General features: G+C 45.4%; 1 protein-coding gene across 3 annotated transcripts in view; it reads left to right on the forward strand.

Annotated features, from left to right (window-relative positions):
• DYM (dymeclin) overlaps positions 1 to 19,362 on the forward strand; it is a 408,809-nt gene that overhangs the window by 318,364 nt on the left and 71,083 nt on the right. For all 3 annotated transcript variants that reach the window (XM_088476488.1, XM_088476487.1, XM_088476489.1), the window contains one exon: positions 12,211 to 12,393. In XM_088476488.1, coding sequence (XP_088332614.1) covers positions 12,211 to 12,393 — 183 coding nt within the window. The remainder of the gene's footprint in view (positions 1 to 12,210; positions 12,394 to 19,362) is intronic.

Below are 19,362 nucleotides of genomic sequence, written 5' to 3' on the forward strand. Positions count from 1 at the left end.
GGCAGAATAGGCAATGCCTGTAGGATTACACTGGGCAGAATAGGCAATGCCTGTAGCATTACACTGGGCAGAATAGGCAATACCTGTAGCATTACACTGGGCAGAATAGGCAATGCCTGTAGGATTACACTGGGCAGAATAGGCAATGCCTATAGCATTACCCTGGGCAGAATAGGCAATGCCTATAGCATTACCCTGGGCAGAATAGGCAATGCCTATAGCATTACCCTGGGCAGAATAGGCAATGCCTGTAGGATTACACTGGGCAGAATAGGCAATGCCTGTAGGATTACACTGGGCAGAATAGGCAATGCCTGTAGGATTACACTGGGCAGAATAGGCAATGCCTATAGCATTACCCTGGGCAGAATAGGCAATGCCTGTAGGATTACACTGGGCAGAATAGGCAATGCCTGGAATTGATGACACGTAATGGGGAGATACAAATACTGGGCAAGATCCTTGCAGTATTATCATAGCCATGCGTTGTTCTCTCTACACAAGAGTTCCGGGCGAGGCAGCCATGTTGGGCGCACTACATCAGTTATAATGTGCGATAAGCAGTACCTGGATACTAGACCTACAGGGATGAAATGAGCAGTGACTAGCGACATACCCGCTGATGCAGCGCTCCATGGGTTGTTCATCCTGCTATGGAACAAGGAGAATTTCATGTTTTGGTTGTAATGTGTATGTGAGACCGGTGTAGTAATTTCTGTTAATCGGCGTGGAGACATACGGAAAGAAGCCCATTTGCGTGTAACTTACCATAGAGGCTTACATTACCAGTAATAGCATCCTCACATTACTCAGAAGACGCCGTGATCCTTCCTTATCTCCTCTATGATGAATAGACGGCAGAGAATGATGTACATTTTGTGTACTGTATTATACATACTTCTCGTCTGAGCCTGGCCTGACTCACAGCAAGATCATCTCAGTAACAATTTACAGTTTGTGTTCTGCAGAAAAATGTCTATATTTTCTATATATAAACAATGAATCTTACATTTTCCAAGCTAAAATGCATGACAAGCATCCACCCACATCCAGTTCCTGGGCTACTCTGTTATCATTCTTCTATCACATATACAGTATATAAAATGTATCATCTGTCTCATTGGCCATTCTAAAAGAGACACGCACTTATTGAATGGCCTCAGGAAACAGGTAATAAGGTAATCTACGACTACCACACACAAACCTTCCCTCAGATTTATACAGTGCACATAATGCGAGATATGTGGTATAAACTTACTATATAAAATGGCATGTAACATTGTAATGCGTACAGTTATGAAGTTATATATATATATATATATATATATATATATATATATGACAGAAAAGACCTGAGTGATTTGCAATACATGGGAATTGCTGGTGGCTATACATAAACTGTGTAACGTATAGAACTGGTTTAGGATATAAAGATTGTCTCTTTATATCTCCATATAGAACACAGGCCTTATAGCAATGCTAATGTTGTGACACAGTAACGCCTTCTGTTGCACTATTGTTACTATACTATAGGGTCTATGGACCTCATTCAGAGGCGGTCGTTAGTTGCAAGCGGTCGCACTGAATCAGGGCAGCCGCTTGCATCCTGAACGACCACCTCCTTGTCGATCTCTAAGCTGTGGGTTAACACCCACAGCTCTAGTGACCGACATGGGTGATGGTCGCGATGGTCAAGACCATCGGGGCTTACGACCAGACCCTAAGATTGGGTCTGGGCACTCGTAAGCCCCAGGGAGCTTCCTGCTCTGATCGAGCAGGAAGCTCCCCACTGACATCAGCAATGATGTCAGTGGGGCCGCCCCCAAACGGCAAGCGTTCCGGTGGGAACGCCTCCGTTTGGGCAGGCACGCGAGCTGTCACTCACCATCGACAGCTCACCCCCTTTGGTGCGAGACCCCCGGCTCCGTCGTGTGCATGCCCAGTGGGGCAACATCGAGTCGGTTGCGAGCGCTCAGCGCTTGTGACCGACTCTGAATGACCCCCTATGTACTAATCCTTTGAGAGAGATAAGGTACGTACACACTAGACGATGTGTGTACCCAGCGATATCGGCACTGGCGGGGGTGCTGGCATAGGTAAGTGCATACACACTTGCCAATGCCGGCATCAACGGCGGGTGGGGGGGGGGGGGAATATGCCTGTGCTCAGTTTTACCCATATTATACATGGTACCAGCAGCATGGCAATATTAATGCCATAAATGTATACAAAACAGACAAACTTTTGCTATAGACACTAACGATAATATACTGCAAATCTATGTGTGTGTGCAGCAAATTAAACCAAGGGGATTTTGTCATGATTTGATCAAAGCATTTAAGCCTGCAGCCCAGCGGTAAGGGACCCCTTCTATTTCGGAAGGTCCCTACACTAGCATATATGCCAAAGCCGGTTTTAGACCTCATGGGGCCTCAGGCAAGATACCAGTTTGGGGCCCCTCACTCAAACAATCCATAGTACTATATTTGTGTTCCTGATTCATGCAAAGCATCCCTACCCTAATCCTGACCCTAACTCAACCCTAACCTCAAATCTCACCATAATCATAACCTCTAACCCTAATACCCTAACCGCTAAACCCTACACCAACCCTAATACCCTATCCCTAATACCATAACCCAAACCCTAATACCCTATCCCTAATACCATAACCCAAACCCTAATACCATAACCCAAACCCTAATACCCTATCCCTAATACCATAACTCAAACCCTAGTACCCTATCCCTAATACCATAACTCAAACCCTAGTACCCTATCCCTAATACAATAACCCAAACCCTAGTACCCTATCCCTAATACCATAACCCAAACCCTAATACCATAACCCAATCCCTAATACCCCATCCCTAATACCCCATCCCTAATACCCCATCCCTAATAACCCATCCCTAATACCATAACCCAAACCCTAATACCCTACCCCTAATACCATAACCCAAACCCTAATACCCTACCCCTAATACCATAACCCAAACCCTAATACCCTACCCCTAATACCATAACCCAAACCCTAATACCCTATCCCTAATATAACCCAAACTAAACCTAAATACCCTAAGGTTTTCCCTCTTAAGGCAGCCATCCACTAGTAGATCAGGGAAAGACGGTACGATTACGACATCTTTACAAAGGTGAGCGTGGGGAGGAGGAATGCCAGGCCCCCTAGCTTAGACACCCCCTGCAGTCCCGCCACTGGTCCCAGAAATATACTTCCATCATTTATTTTTATAACATACAAGAGATATTTGCTAATACTCCTGATGTTCTGTCATGTGGGCAGACTTCTCTTCTCATTACTGACTGAACCCGCCCTGACTCTACGTCCATTCTTAGATACATGGGACAGTTCCGAAAAAAGAATAAGATAAGGTGCACATCAGAACGACAATGTGTATCCCTGCCGACCCAACGCCCAATGAAAGGATATATCGGGTTAGCTGTGCACACTGCACGATCCAGGGTACGACCGCGCGATATACCCTTAAATCCTGCATTCACCTGCATGTTGCCATCAGCGACGTCATCCCATCAGACGTGCAGCACATCAGACAGAGCAACGCCGTTGACAACTCAAGTGAACGCTCGATTGAGCGAACACACTGAGCAAATATGGTGATAATCGTCCTATATATCAGCTGGAAAGTCACAGGTGGCCCAAGCCTTGGATTACTGCAGTTAAGTGTGATTTATGTTGGAGGGAGATGCTTCTCAAACACTATGGGGGAGATTCATCTAGCTACAAGGTTCCGTCTGCAATAGGTAAAACTTGTTTATTATTGATTGCACCTCTATTGGATGTGAGCAAAAACCAAGCGAGGTTTTCCTATTCTTCACATCATGCTTGGTTCTGACCGGACCGCTCACTTTATTGAATAGGCCCCTTATGTATCTCTGAATTTGGAACATCCCCCAAGACTTCATTCATGTCAAGTTCCGGGCCGCAACGAGGCCGTATCTGTACCTGTAGGCCCTTTTCCCTGTGTGCTGCCCGTCCCTGATGTGTAACTCACATGCCATTGTGTAATTGCAGTATTCTTTATCTGTCATTCAGTCATTGAGTCCCCAGCACACAAGGGTTAGTGTCAGGTTTCTGATGGAGAAGTATTCTATTCATCCGGGTGGGTGGACCTCCCATACAGGCCGCCAATATTAACTGCGCCCTCAAAGAAGGTTTAACCCCAGAATGTAAAGCATTGTATGAAGTGAGAGCCGGAGATCGGATAATATTCTCAATATGTAATTTAACCTTTTCCAGAGATGTGAGGGCGGCTCTTTGTCACTAACTATGGAAGAATAAGATGGGAAATATTCTGTGTCTGTTTACATTTGCTGCACTGATCTCCCCTGTAACCCCCTCCTCATCATTTTATAGCATTGTCTAGGATGTGTGATCACGCTGGGGGTGATGGCCAAGGTTTTTATATACAGGTGCTGTATTACCTCTGATGTTCTAATGGTGTCCACCATATATATGGAGCAATTCAATTAGCAGCAATGCCCACGATTTAGTGGGCTCCTATGGCGTACATATCGTTGCCCCTAAATCACATATATTGATACGTACCCCTTTGAGGTTGTGAACAAATATTTGCGATTTAGCAGACGAAATCGGGGCAATTTTGTGGTCCGTACAAAAACGTTGCAAATATTTCCTGACTGGTTTATGAGCGTTCATGAACCACAGCCTGTAAGCTCCAATGGGACAGGGACTGATGTGAATGACAATTATATTATATCTGTATTGCGCTGTACAACATAAAGGTGCTAACAATAGACAATAATAATAAACCACCATTTCAATTAAACCCATGAAAAATACTAGTTACTCTCATACTGGTCCCTCCATAATCCTTAAAATGTTTTTCCACATTAAATTTAAATGTTTCGTAAGTCTCCCATCCCCACAGGAATCGGTATGAATGACCGCCGGCCCCATGGCTGGTGGTTCAAATCCCGACGCCGGAAGACCAGCAGGAGTGAAGATCCTGACAGGGGATTAAGGGAAGTAAAACTAACCCTACTCCCCCTTCCTTAACCCTAACCCTCCCTTAGGGGTGCCTAACCCCCCTTAAGTACCTAAACCCCCCCCCCCCCCGCAGCCTAAACCTAAGCCTCCTGCGGGGGTGCCTAACCCTAACCCCCCCCTTGCCCTAGCCTAACTCTCCCAGGGGGGTGCCTAAGCCTAAGTCCCCCCCCCCCGCGCCCGCCGCCCGGCTTACCTTCGTCGGGCTCCCGGCATAGGGATAATGATAGGCGTCGGAATTTCGGCGCCTATCAATAGACCCCTGCTGGGATTTGACAGTCGGGAAGCCGGCGGTCGGCATTTTGACCATCTGCTTCCTGACCTCATCCCTCCCCACACTATTCCTTTGTCTTTCCAAACCATCTGTTCAGTTCAGCCGGGCCCCTGTGCTTAACATTAATGGGGCCCATTGCCGCATTCGTCTTTAAACATCGGAGGATCCCACACAGAACTAGAATAGACTCCTGATTGGTTGGCCAGTACGTATGCGCTGTGGATCTCTCCCCCTTTTCGGGCGTTTCTCAGTTTGTCCGTCGGAGGCCCCCAGTGATGGTAAGCAGTGGAGCCCTACTGACACTGACCCAGCGGGAACGGTGCTGAGCACCCAGTGTTTATAAGGGAGAAGTGTTAAAGCAAATCCCCTCTCTTTCAGCTTATTTGTTAGATATTTACGGCTTGTCCTGATGAACAGAGGGGGGAGCTTGGGCCCTAAACAGGCCAGGGCCCCATGTAATCCTGATCAGTCTCTGCTGGAGACTCAAATAAAGAGCTATCAGGATGATTACTGTAGTTTACCCACTATATGACATCATCTCTTTGGAAGGCCCATTTTTTTATTTAGTTTTTATTTTAGGCCGCGTTTCCGATAATTTATCTCGGGCAGCAATAATTACGGAGCACAAGTGAAGCATTTTACATGTCTAACATGCTAGCTCCAGCCGCTATTTATCTGTCTGCAGCAATTCAGCAGGAAAATAGGGTGAGGTTGGCTTTTATTTTTAGTCTTCCCTTAGTTCCAGTTCTTCATATCTGACTCGTACATGAGATTGCTAAGATTATTTACAGGCGTATTATGTATATTGTCACTGGGCGTACAAGAGTGAAGCCGTCTGCAGGCCCGTGTAAAGATAAAATCTCTAGAAGCCGTCTCTAAAAGGAGTTCTACCCGACGGCACGTACATTATAGCCCCATGTATTGCTGTAATGCCATGTCTGCACACACAGGAGAGGAGACAAACTGAAATATCTGCCCTAACAGCACCGTAAAATGAAAGATTACTGGGACAGTTCGGCCGGCTTTATGCCAGGGAGATCATAAACTTTTAAATGGGCACTAAAAGCAAACACTTTGCCCTGTCAGCGGTATGTGCTTGTAAAGCATGTACGGTACGAGCTGAAGCTGCACACAAAGGCCAGACCGCCCCTGGCAGCTTTAATAATGGGCGTCTGACAATGGTTCTGCCCAAGCTACACACACTTACCCATCCACCAGCTACAACTGCTATTCCTTCCCCCGACATATCCGTGGTTCCCCCGCACCTCGTAGATTGTAAGCTCATGTGGGCAATGCCATCTTTATCTTACTGTTTCATGTTGTTGTCTGTCATATGTTGGTATCATGAACCTCTCAGTGTACATAGTAACACGTGGTTATTTGATACAGGATAATAATACTCAACTAAGCGCCAGCAGCCTGTATGATGATAATGAATGGCTATAATTCATATTTTCTTAGCTATCCAAGTAATTTTATGATCACAGTGCCATATTTTTAAGAAAGTCCGTCCCACTGGCAGACTCGGTTCGCCTGGTTCAGAGGCGCTCGCAATGCCGATGGTCACCTAGTTAAGCGATTATTTGAAGTGCGCATGCACCAAAACTTCGGAAAACCCCTACGATGCGTGCGCACAAGGATGATGATACGAATGGAGCGGTATCAGAAATAGGGGCCAAAGTGATGGGCGGTGACTGGCAGGTGGCCTGATCTCATGAGAGTGTCGCGGGTGAGCCGGTGACAGCGGCTGCGTTCCCCAACGCACAGCCACAATGAGACTGAGATACCGCACCTACCATAGGTTTGGGGCAGTTATTGATCATAGCGTCTAAAGAATCACCGGCGGCGTTACAGCGCACAGAGACACTGAAAGTGGGCGTCTCAGGGCTGCTCACTGAGACTCCGGCTACTACACCAGGAGAAGGCTGATACCAGCATGTGCATATTATCACAGCCACGACTCCGGCTACTACACCAGAAGAAGGCTGATACCAGCATGTGCATATTATCACAGCCACTACTCCGGCTACTACACCAGGGGAAGGCTGATACCAGCATGTGCATATTATCACAGCCACGACTCCGGCTGCTACACCAGGGGAAGGCTGATACCAGCATGTGCATATTATCACAGCCACTACTCCGGCTACTACACCAGGGGAAGGCTGATACCAGCATGTGCATATTATCACAGCCACTACTCCGGCTACTACACCAGGAGAAGGCTGATACCAGCATGTGCATATTATCACAGCCACTACTCCGGCTACTACACCAGGGGAAGGCTGATACCAGCATGTGCATATTATCACAGCCACTACTCCGGCTACTACACCAGGGGAAGGCTGATACCAGCATGTGCATATTATCACAGCCACGACTCCGGCTACTACACCAGGGGAAGGCTGATACCAGCATGTGCATATTATCACAGCCACGACTCCGGGTACTACACCAGGGGAAGGCTGATACTAGCATGTGCATATTATCACAGCCGCGACTCCGGCTACTACACCAGGAGAAGGCTGATACCAGCATGTGCATATTATCACAGCCACGACTCCGGCTACTACACCAGTAGAAGGCTGATACCAGCATGTGCATATTATCACAGCCACGACTCCCGGCTACTACACCAGGGGAAGGCTGATACCAGCATGTGCATATTATCACAGTCACGACTCCGGCTACTACACCAGGGGAAGGCTGATACCAGCATGTGCATATTATCACAGCCACGACTCCGGCTACTACACCAGGAGAAGGCTGATACCAGCATGTGCATATTATCACAGCCACGACTCCCGGCTACTACACCAGGGGAAGGCTGATACCAGCATGTGCATATTATCACAGCCACGACTCCGGCTACTACACCAGGGGAACGCTGATACCAGCATGTGCATATTATCACAGCCATTACTCCGGCTACTACACCAGGGGAAGGCTGATACCAGCATGTGCATATTATCACAGCCACGACTCCGGCTACTACACCAGGATAAGGCTGATACCAGCATGTGCATATTATCACAGCCACGACTCCGGCTACTACACCAGGGGAAGGCTGATACCAGCATGTGCATATTATCACAGCCACGACTCCGGCTACTACGCCATGGGAAGGCTGATACCAGCATGTGCATATTATCACAGCCGCGACTCCGGCTACTACGCCATGGGAAGGCTGATACCAGCATGTGCATATTATCACAGCCGCGACTCCGGCTACTACACCAGGAGAAGGCTGATACCAGCATGTGCATATTATCACAGCCACTACTCCGGCTACTACACCAGGAGAAGGCTGATACCAGCATGTGCATATTATCACAGCCGCGACTCCGGCTACTACACCAGGAGAAGGCTGATACCAGCATGTGCATATTGTCACAGCCACGACTCCGGCAACAGACACGAGTGGGTGCAGCAGCCTACACCTCTGTCTCCGGCTCAGTGACTTGTATCAATGAATACATTGCCCTGTTCTCCTCCATCATTAAATGTAAATATACTGTGCATATATATCAGTGTGTGTGTGTATGTATATATATATATATATATATATGTATGTGTATATATATATATATATGTATATATATATATATATATAACATTTACTTATGTAACGCCAGCATATTCCATTGTGCTTTACAATTGGGAACAAACCAGTAAAGGGACTATTTTAAAACGGGCCTGGGTAATAGGAACACATCAAGACAGGTGCTACATGCTACAAATTGGCCCGCCCAGATTGCAGAGGTTCCTGGTGGGCTGTATGATCCAGTCACACAGCCATGGTGGCCTGGGGTCTCCGGGATATATCGGTATAGAAAGAGAACATATTTTACGCAGGGTTGCCGACAATCTGGCTGCCTTTTTGCGGGAGGAAACAGATTGTCGGACCAGGGGGGGAGGCGTGATGTGAATTTGGGGGCGGTACTGCGCGATCGCATCATCACAGCCGGGCCCCAGCTACAAAATGCAGAGATTACAGGCATTTTGCAGCAGGGGGCGGGGCCGTGACGCAATTCAAGGGGCAGCGAGCGGCAAGGGGGGTGCGGGTGGGTGGCGCCGGCCGGGAGACTTCCCCACTCTTCCGGGAGGGCCGGTATTGCACACGATTTTTGGGAGGCTCCCGACCATCCCGGGTGAGTAAGCGAGTATGATTTTTATGTGGCCTGGGTAGAGGGGAGGTAATTATTTTACGTGTATGTGTGTGTATATATATATGTGTGTGTGTTTATATATATATATATATATATATATATATATAATCCCTGTAACTGTCTTTTTCTAATAAAGGGTCAGTAAATAGTGAAGAAATAGTAGACAAAACATTGGTCATAATTACACGTGCATAAGTGAATGTAGATTTAGCCTGAATCCGGATTATAGAAATATGTGTAAATGGGTGAATTTGGTGAAAGTGCATACTTAGAGCTATCTGTGCATTTCTGTCATTGTGGAATGACAAGTGCCCAAATCCTACATTACAGTGAAGCGTCTTAAAAATCCTGCAATTTACCCTGCAATGTGTAACCAGATGCCAATCTGATGTGGGAATTTTCCCGTCATAGTAATTGTGCATGGTTTTTAATACACAGATTAACAAAATACCCTTTTACATTTCTGCGTCGAGACTTCTTGCTAAAGCCCTGCACAGCCATGGGGGCGAGAGCTGGGGACTACTTACAAAACAGAAGCCTCTTCTGAAAGTTCCCTGGATAGTGAGAGCCTGCTCATCAGAGCAGTGGCTGCCGCAGTTATTAATGTGAGCAACGTTGCTCTGGGATACGGGACACAACTCGGTGACCCATAGAATCCAGCAATCGGGTGACCCCAGATTTAAAGCTTTACTTCCGATAAATGCCAGGGAGCCAGTAACTCTTCTGAAAGCCCCCTGCCTGCCCGGTTCCTGCCGTAATGTACACAGGCTTTTCTTATACAAACAGAAAAACCATAAGAATTGCAGGAATTTCACCAGAGAGACACCCTTTCATTTAGTGCAGCTCTGACTGTCCTGCCAGACCAGCGCTGAGGTTAGCTGGTGCCATGCACAGAAACACTGATTGGTATTTGTTTTGAAACCTGTGTTGCACTTGGCACTCCCTTAGCAGAGCCCATTATTCTGCAAGAGACACTTTTATCTCATTGTCAGCAGTCTGATTATTTCCTCCATTACTGTACTGTGTCTGAGCACTGAGACAGAGGAGTCTGCATGTACGGTGGCCACTATAACCCGCGTAGGTAATAACAATACTGTACCAGAATCAGACTCAGATGAGTACCCGTTGATTACTGCCGGAATCAGGACTGCGCTCTTCCTGAAGCTAAATGGAATGCTGGGTCTTGTAGTTCCCCCATAGCTGGGTGTCACTGGTGGCCTATCTGCGGTCTGAACGCACAGACCTAACCAAATTATAATTTGCTAGTCCCAAGACTCAGGCTCTCCTACACTGTAATTCTCCTCCCCAAACCCCTGAATGTGCTGTTATTGGGCTTCTTAACATTCCTGAGATTCCCCCATGTCCAAACTTGTCCCCAATGAGAGGTTCAACTTGTCGCCATGGAAACCACTGTAGCCACACACAAAATGGTGCCTACCCCTGCTCTGGTGTTCATTATAGCTCCTACATTCCATAGCAGCACAATGTTATAGTCAGGACTGAATGTAGTCCGATACGTATTAGCGCATATTCTTATTAATGGGGAGAATGACAAAAAAAAAAAAGACATTTTGTGTAGCAGTTTGCTCCATTTTTGCCTGTTACCGTCACTGCCGGCGTCTCCATGTTCGGATGCAGACTTATAAATGTTGGTTCTGCTAGGATACTGCTGCCCGCAATTACGCGGGGACTTTGGGCCTGGTTCAGCACAGTTCGCAAGTCTGCAATCGCACTCACCCGCTTGCAGCGAAAAAATGCAAATTTGATCGCAGCACTATACCAAGATGCCCACCTCTGTATAAAGACGCCCACTTCCCATTACATACATCCGTCCGCAAGTCAGCGAAAACATCGGTAACATCGGACCCATACGCACAGTTGTGATTTGAGATGACCCTGACTCACAAACTGTGAAACTTCCTTTCGCCATCTAGACCTCTGGCTGCGTATGCCATCGCGGGCATTAATTATGCACGCCCCTGTAACGGCGTTCAAACGCACAGGCGCGCCTGCGTTCCTTCGACCTCCACCCGCAAACGGAGCTTCCTGTCAATCATTTCTTTGTGCCGCTGCGTACACATACCAGATCACAGTGGCCGCTTTGCACGCTCCCACTGCGATGCATGCGCAGAACGCAAACATCGACCGGTTGCATGTGTCCGCAGCCTTGCAGACCAACCTGAATCAGGCCCTGTACCTATAGCAACAAATCGACTTTTAGCTATCATCTATCAAGTACATTCTATAGAAGGAGAGCCAGAAGCTGATTGGTTGCTTTGGGAAATTTCCTCACGTGTCATCTTTAGAAGGTTATTATATGTCCGTCCGTCCCCCCGTCCCCCCCCTCCTGTGGTAGTGATGGTTCCTATGGAATTCCCAAGGTACACGGTAATAATCTCTGTTATTTGGAATGTGGGGGATATCTGTCATTTGCCTATAATATACTAAATTATAATAAAAAAAAAAATCCCCCTGGCCTTTTCCCACACAGCCCCTCACAGTAACTAGGAAGTTTTTTTTCCCCTTTTTCTTTCATTCTGGATTTTGCAGCTTTTAGGGCGTAGGATCCTAAAACTGTGTATATTTAGTGCAGCCCACGCACAGTGTAACATGGTAATAATGGGGATTGAGTTTCTGATGTCGCCATTTCTGCGATGGTATTTTGGTGTAATTATCGTTGCTGATCGCTTTATTTAGTATTCTGCTTTGTGTGTACGCAGGCGCAGGACCTGAATGTGATAGAGGAAGTCATCCGAATGATGCTGGAAATCATTAACTCCTGCCTGACCAATTCTCTCCACCATAACCCCAATCTGGTGTACGCCCTGTTGTACAAGCGGGAGCTCTTTGAGCAGTTCCGGAGTCACCCTTCGTTCCAGGATATTATGCAGAATATAGACATGGTAAGTACAGTGAGAGTATTGTATCTGTCATGTGACCTCATTCCTCCCAAGCCCGCTGTCAGGGCGTCATCTTTGACTCCACCCTCCTTTGCCCCCCCCCCCCCCCCATTCAGTCCCACTTTGACCTTTGCAACATTTCCAGGATCCAGATTTCATTTTCCCTGGACGCCATTAAAAGTTTCATCCATATCCTCATCATCTCCCACTTTAATTGCTGTGACCTACTCCTCTCTGGCCTACCCCACTGTCGCCTGTCCCTCTCCAATCCATCCTCAACTCTACATCTCGCCACTACACCGCTGCTGCCTCTCGCCTGTCAGTCGCTCCACAGTCTCCCTACACTGTCACTCATGTACCAAACCCTTAACCGCTCCCCCCCCCAACAATATCCAGTTGTCATTAATGTCAGGGGATTGTATATGTTACAGCACAGTTACCTAAGGAAAAGTTGTATAAATGTCCCCCACTATACTTCAGAAGAAAATGTTACTGAAGAGTTCTATTTATGTACCTTTCTTCCATAGCGCCCAAAGCCCCTAGGATTTAGATGTGGTATCCGCATCAGTTTCGCTGTATGTGATGAATTGTAAGACTATTGCAGAGCGTCAGCTTTTTAGTCCTATAGGGATTATTCTAGGAAACTGGTCCTTGACATTCACAGGATAAGCACATTAACATGGCGATTCTCTAAGATGTTACATAATATCGGAACTACGGCAGAAAACTATGTGGGCAAATTGAACATTTTCTCAGACCTTGGTGTTATTTGGTGTGAGTGTTTTGCCAACATTTCTAGATGAGAATATTTGCAAATTATGCAGACACTTTAATCTGTGGGTTTTTTTTTTTAAATTCTATATGTTCATGCATACATTGACGCTCTAAGGGTTTAATTTAATTAGCCGCGAGGAGGGCAGGTGAACTCCCCCCAATGGCCTTATCTCACATTTTTTTGTACGCAGGCCAATGGTGGCGTCCATAGCTATGGTAAGTGCGGCACGACCCCCAAAAGTTGATAATGCTGGATGGTGGGTGTATGGTATAGCAGTACTGCCTTACAGTAATCTTAGGCTTACTCAGATGGCCGATGGTGATCCGACGCAGCAGCGGATCACAGAAACCGTCAGCGGGCGTCTATTTACCCAAGATGCCTCCTGCGTCATCAGTATATAGCGCAGCAGCGATTCTAGCAGCGCACAACTGTGAAGCAGGCCCTACGCCCATAGTGTAGTATATTTAGGTATATACAGACCACACAAAGTCAGTGTCAAATGAAAATAGTGATAAATCCACAAAATGGACACACAAGCAGCTTCTGCTAATTAAAATGATATGTGTGCGGCCTATATTCTGTGTGCGGGTGTATCTGCATGCAAAATGCTACGTTACATTGTCAGCGGCTGTGTAAAGTAGCATTCCGCATCGGCAGTCGCACGCGGAATATAGGCATGCTGCATATCATTTTAATCAGCAGAAGCTGCTTGCGTGTCCGAATTGTGGATTTATCACTATTTCCATTTGATAAACACTGACTTTGTGCATCCTGTTCGCATCGCTTTGTGAATAAGACTCATTTGAAGGGAAAAAGTTGCACGAAAAGACAGAGTCATGCAATGGCGCGGCACGACTAGACAGGCTGTTTAACGCTCAAGGAGGCTAGAAGTGTAGTATGATATTTTTACAAATTATTTTTTTTCTATGCTTCATCGCTCCAAAACATTGGTGGATTTTTTTTTATTTTGTAATAAGTTAGAAGCTGCTCTGTTTATGTGCATAAGAGTGGTACTTACTGTGAATTTATACCATTTTCAACTTCGCTCTTTTGCTTGTTTATTAATGTGTTTTTTAATGTTAGAACACTATTATGTCATTTTTGGTTATTATAGTGCATGCACATTCAGTTTATAAATATAACTGTGCTGTATAAAACAAGGAAGACTGGTCCCATTTCCTACATTGTCAACTTTTGCTGTCAGGTTTAACCTTGAACTGAGAAATGAAGGTCGCATTCGTGTGTAAACACTTGTGGTGTTTGTGTGAAATCTAGGAGCCTGGCTTGGAAGCGGCAACTGAAGCCTGTAGAGCACTAGGTGCATGACCCCAGAAGCCAGAGGCTGCCTAGACCTCAGACAGATGTTTCCTAAGCTCAGATGTCCAATAACAGATTATGTCAAGCATATTATAATTGCACATTTGTGTTGCGCAGGAGACCATTACATTAGTACAGATGAAACCGTTCTGAAAACACGGAACGGTGGAATAGATTCTGTAACTGCGTTTTGCATTATAGAGGATCATTTTACTTTTTGTTGGGTTACTAAATAGACACAAAGGGTGGGTATTTCTTACCAAGATGGTCAGGATGTGTTAGATACACTCTTGTAGTGTTCATTCTAACACCCTGCACTTGTCACAACCTGTGCAGTTCCTCTTTCCTGCCTGGGGTGTCACTCTCTGCTCTGGTGCTTTTAGCACATTCCTAGTCTGTATCTCAGCAGTTTGTTGCATCAGCTGTGTGTGCTAGAAGCACCAGAGCAGGGAATGATACCCCAGGCAGGAGAGAGGAACTGCACAGGTTGTGACAGGTGTAGGGTGCTAGAATGAACACTATCTTCTATCCGATGTTTACGGGTTAAATTTTTTTCTGCAATCACTGATCGAACACTTGTATGCGCCCTGCGTGATAGACCCCCTGTGCCGTGTGACCTGTCCGACGTCATGCTTTGTAAGCTTCTCAACACTGATTGTGCATCGCTAGCAAGGGTCCAGGCCTGCATGCAGGGAGCGTATGTTGTCTGGGAGGTGACTGCTGAACACAGCGGTGACGCTCTAATACAGGTAATGTAACTAAAGGAATGAGACCATCCAGGAATGAGTCTGAAACTGGAAACATAAACTACTTGGTATTGTCCGCAAAGGTCTACTGTAAAAATGTACATATTTTGGTTGAACAAGATCAAACAATTAGGGGTGTGGAATATTTTCTCAACATGAGAATGTCGACATACATCATGGACCACATTGACATTCACCATGTCGACACGAACGAAATGTCAACATGATTAGCATGTCGACAAAACATCCCCTGGTGGTCTAGTGCTGAGAGAGTTGTACCCAACCCAATGTCCTGGGAACAGCAAGGCAGCAATGCTAACCACTGTGGCACAGACCTATTTTTTTTCGTCTTTTTTGACCAAAATCTTTTCTTTCCGCTGTGCTTTTACATGTTGTTTGTTTTCTGTAAGCTGTGTGCTTGAGAAATTAACTGCAAAATTGAGCAGAATAGTTTTTGGATATGCAGTCTAAGATGAATATGAAATGTTGGTACCAAATGCTTCAGAGTGAATGGACTATTATTGGGAGGCGACTGATATGATAGAGTTTTTCTTTTTTTTTAATGTAAACTGTGCAAATTCACACTACTGCATGCCCAACTATTGTTAAGTAAACTTTCCGGATTGCATTGCGATTCACTTTTTACAAGTAAACTAATCAGCTTCAACTATGTCTGCAAGTATACTAATCACCTTCTAGTCCCCTGTCTGCAAGCATGCTATGCTATCCACCTTCTAGTCCCCTGTATGCAAGCATACTAGTCACCTTCTACTCCCCTGTATGCAAGCATACTAGTCACCTTCTAGTCCCATGTCTGCAAGCATACTATCCACCTTCTAGTCCCCTGTCTGCAAGCATGCTATCCACCTTCTAGTCCCCTATCTGCAAGCATGCTATCCACCTTCTACTCCCCTGTCTGCAAGCATACTAGTCACCTTCTACTCCCCTGTATGCAAGCATACTAGTCACCTTCTAGTCCCATGTCTGCAAGCATACTATCCACCTTCTACTCCCCTGTATGCAAGCATACTATCCACCTTCTAGTCCCATGTCTGCAAGCATACTATCCACCTTCTAGTCCCCTGTCTGCAAGCATACTAGTCACCTTCTAGTCCCCTGTCTGCAAGCATGCTATCGACCTTCTACTCCCCTGATGGGAGCATACTATCCATGTTCTAGTCCCGTCTGCAAGCATACTATGCACCTTCTATTCCCCTGTCTGCAAGCATACTATGCACCTTCTAGTCCCCTGTCTGCAAGCATACTATCCACCTTCTACTCCCCTGTATGCAAGCATGCTATCAACCTTCTACTCCCCTGTATGCAAGCATGCTATCCACCTTCTAGTCCCCTGTCTGCAAGCATACTAGTCACCTTCTAGTCCCCTGTCTGCAAGCATGCTATGCTATCCACCTTCTACTCCCCTGTCTGCAAGCATACTAGTCACCTTCTACTCCCCTGTATGCAAGCATACTAGTCACCTTCTAGTCCCATGTCTGCAAGCATACTATCCACCTTCTAGTCCCCTGTCTGCAAGCATGCTATCCACCTTCTAGTCCCCTATCTGCAAGCATGCTATCCACCTTCTACTCTCCTGTATGCAAGCATACTAGTCACCTTCTACTCCCCTGTATGCAAGCATGCTATCCACCTTCTAGTCCCCTGTCTGCAAGCATACTATCCACCTTCTAGACCCCTGTCTGCAAGCATACTATCCACCTTCTACTCCCCTGTATGCAAGCATACTATCCACCTTCTACTCCCCTGTCTGCAAGCATTGTATTGCATGTATTTTTACTGTATAGATGCTCTCTGTGCATCCATGTATTGTTACTGTATAGACGTTCTCTGTGGATCCATGTATTGTTACTGTATAGACCAGGGGTTTCCAACCACAGTCCTCAAGGTACACTAAAAGTGCGTACACACGTAACGATTTTTTTAACGATTTAACTATAACGATGTCATTATTGTTAAATCGTTTGAAAAATCGTTAATTTTTTTTAGGGTGAACGATAATCGTTCATGTGCGCTCCCGTTTGTAGTTCATCGTCCATTCTGACTGTCCAACAGAACGATTTTCGTACAGAATGAACAATGTCCATTCACTGTATGCATGTTTAAAAAATCGTTCCTCGTTCATGAAAATTGTTGGAAAAATCGTTCATTAATTTAGTAACCAACGAATTTTCTAAACGATGTTCGTTCACTTTTTCAAGGGAAAATCTGAACGAAAATCGTTGGTTACTAACATCGTTACGTGTGTATGCAGCTTACCAGTCCAGGTTTTAGGAATAGCCATACTTGAGCACAACTGACTAACCTTAGTTATTTTGATTTAACCATCTGTGCACAATCATGGATATCACTACAACCAGGACTGTTAAGCTGGCCACACACTAGACCAACTTACATCCAACCAGCCAACTAGTTGATTGGTTGGAATGAAAATCTGGTAAGGAATGAAAGCAAATGACAATCAGCAATTTGCTCCCAAACGCCGGAAAGTGGACAAAAATTGTTGTTTAAACAAATTGTTTAGATCAAACATTTAACAAACTTGTCTGAACGACAATTTTCATTGTTTTATGGCATTTAGGAGCAAATTGCTGATCATCATTTTCTCCCATTCCTTACCAGATTTTCATCCCAACCAATCAACTAGTTGGATGAAAGTAGGTCTAGTGTGTGGCCAGCTTTAGTGTGCCTTGAGGACCGAGGTTGGGAATCACTGGTATAGACGCTCTCTGTGTATCCATGTATTGTTACTGTATAGACTCTCTCTGTGTATCCATGTATTGTTACTGTATAGACGCTCTGTGTATCCATGTATTGTTACTGTATAGACGCTCTCTGTGCATCCATGTATTGTTACTGTATAGACGCTCTCTGTGTATCCATGTATGGTTACTGTATAGGCGCTCTCTGTGCATCCATGTATTGTTACTGTATAGGCGCTCTCTGTGCATCCATGTATTGTTACTGTATAGACTCTCTCTCTGTGCATCCATGTATTGTTACTGTATAGACGGTCTCTGTGTATCCATGTATTGTTACTGTATAGACGGTCTCTGTGTATCCATGTATTGTTACTGTATAGGCGCTCTCTGTGTATCCATGTATTGTTACTGTATAGACTCTCTCTCTGTGCATCCATGTATTGTTACTGTATAGACGGTCTCTGTGTATCCATGTATTGTTACTGTATAGGCGCTCTCTGTGTATCCATGTATTGTTACTGTATAGGCGCTCTCTGTGTATCCATGTATTGTTACTGTATAGACGCTCTCTGTGTATCCATGTATTGTTACTGTATAGGCGCTCTCTGTGCATCCATGTATTGTTACTGTATAGGCGCTCTCTGTGTATCCATGTATTGTTACTGTATAGACGCTCTCTGTGCATCCATGTATTGTTACTGTATAGACTCTCTCTCTGTGCATCCATGTATTGTTACTGTATAGACGGTCTCTGTGTATCCATGTATTGTTACTGTATAGACGGTCTCTGTGTATCCATGTATTGTTACTGTATAGGCGCTCTCTGTGTATCCATGTATTGTTACTGTATAGACTCTCTCTCTGTGCATCCATGTATTGTTACTGTATAGGCGCTCTCTGTGTATCCATGTATTGTTACTGTATAGACGGTCTCTGTGTATCCATGTATTGTTACTGTATAGGCGGTCTCTGTGTATCCATGTATTGTTACTGTATAGACGCTCTCTGTGTATCCATGTATTGTTACTGTATAGGCGCTCTCTGTGTATCCATGTATTGTTACTGTATAGACGGTCTCTGTGTATCCATGTATTGTTACTGTATAGGCGCTCTCTGTGTATCCATGTATTGTTACTGTATAGGCGCTCTCTGTGTATCCATGTATTGTTACTGTATAGATGCTCTGTGTATCCATGTATTGTTACTGTATAGGCGCTCTCTGTGCATCCATGTATTGTTACTGTATAGGCGCTCTCTGTGTATCCATGTATTGTTACTGTATAGACGCTCTGTGTATCCATGTATTGTTACTGTATAGACACTCTCTGTGCATCCATGTATTGTTACTGTATAGACGCTCTCTGTGTATCCATGTATTGTTACTGTATAGGCGCTCTCTGTGTATCCATGTATT

The sequence above is a fragment of the Taudactylus pleione genome, unplaced genomic scaffold, assembly GCF_031769625.1.
Source record: "Taudactylus pleione unplaced genomic scaffold, aTauple2 ptg000189l, whole genome shotgun sequence".
Classification (NCBI taxonomy): Eukaryota; Metazoa; Chordata; class Amphibia; order Anura; family Myobatrachidae; genus Taudactylus; species Taudactylus pleione.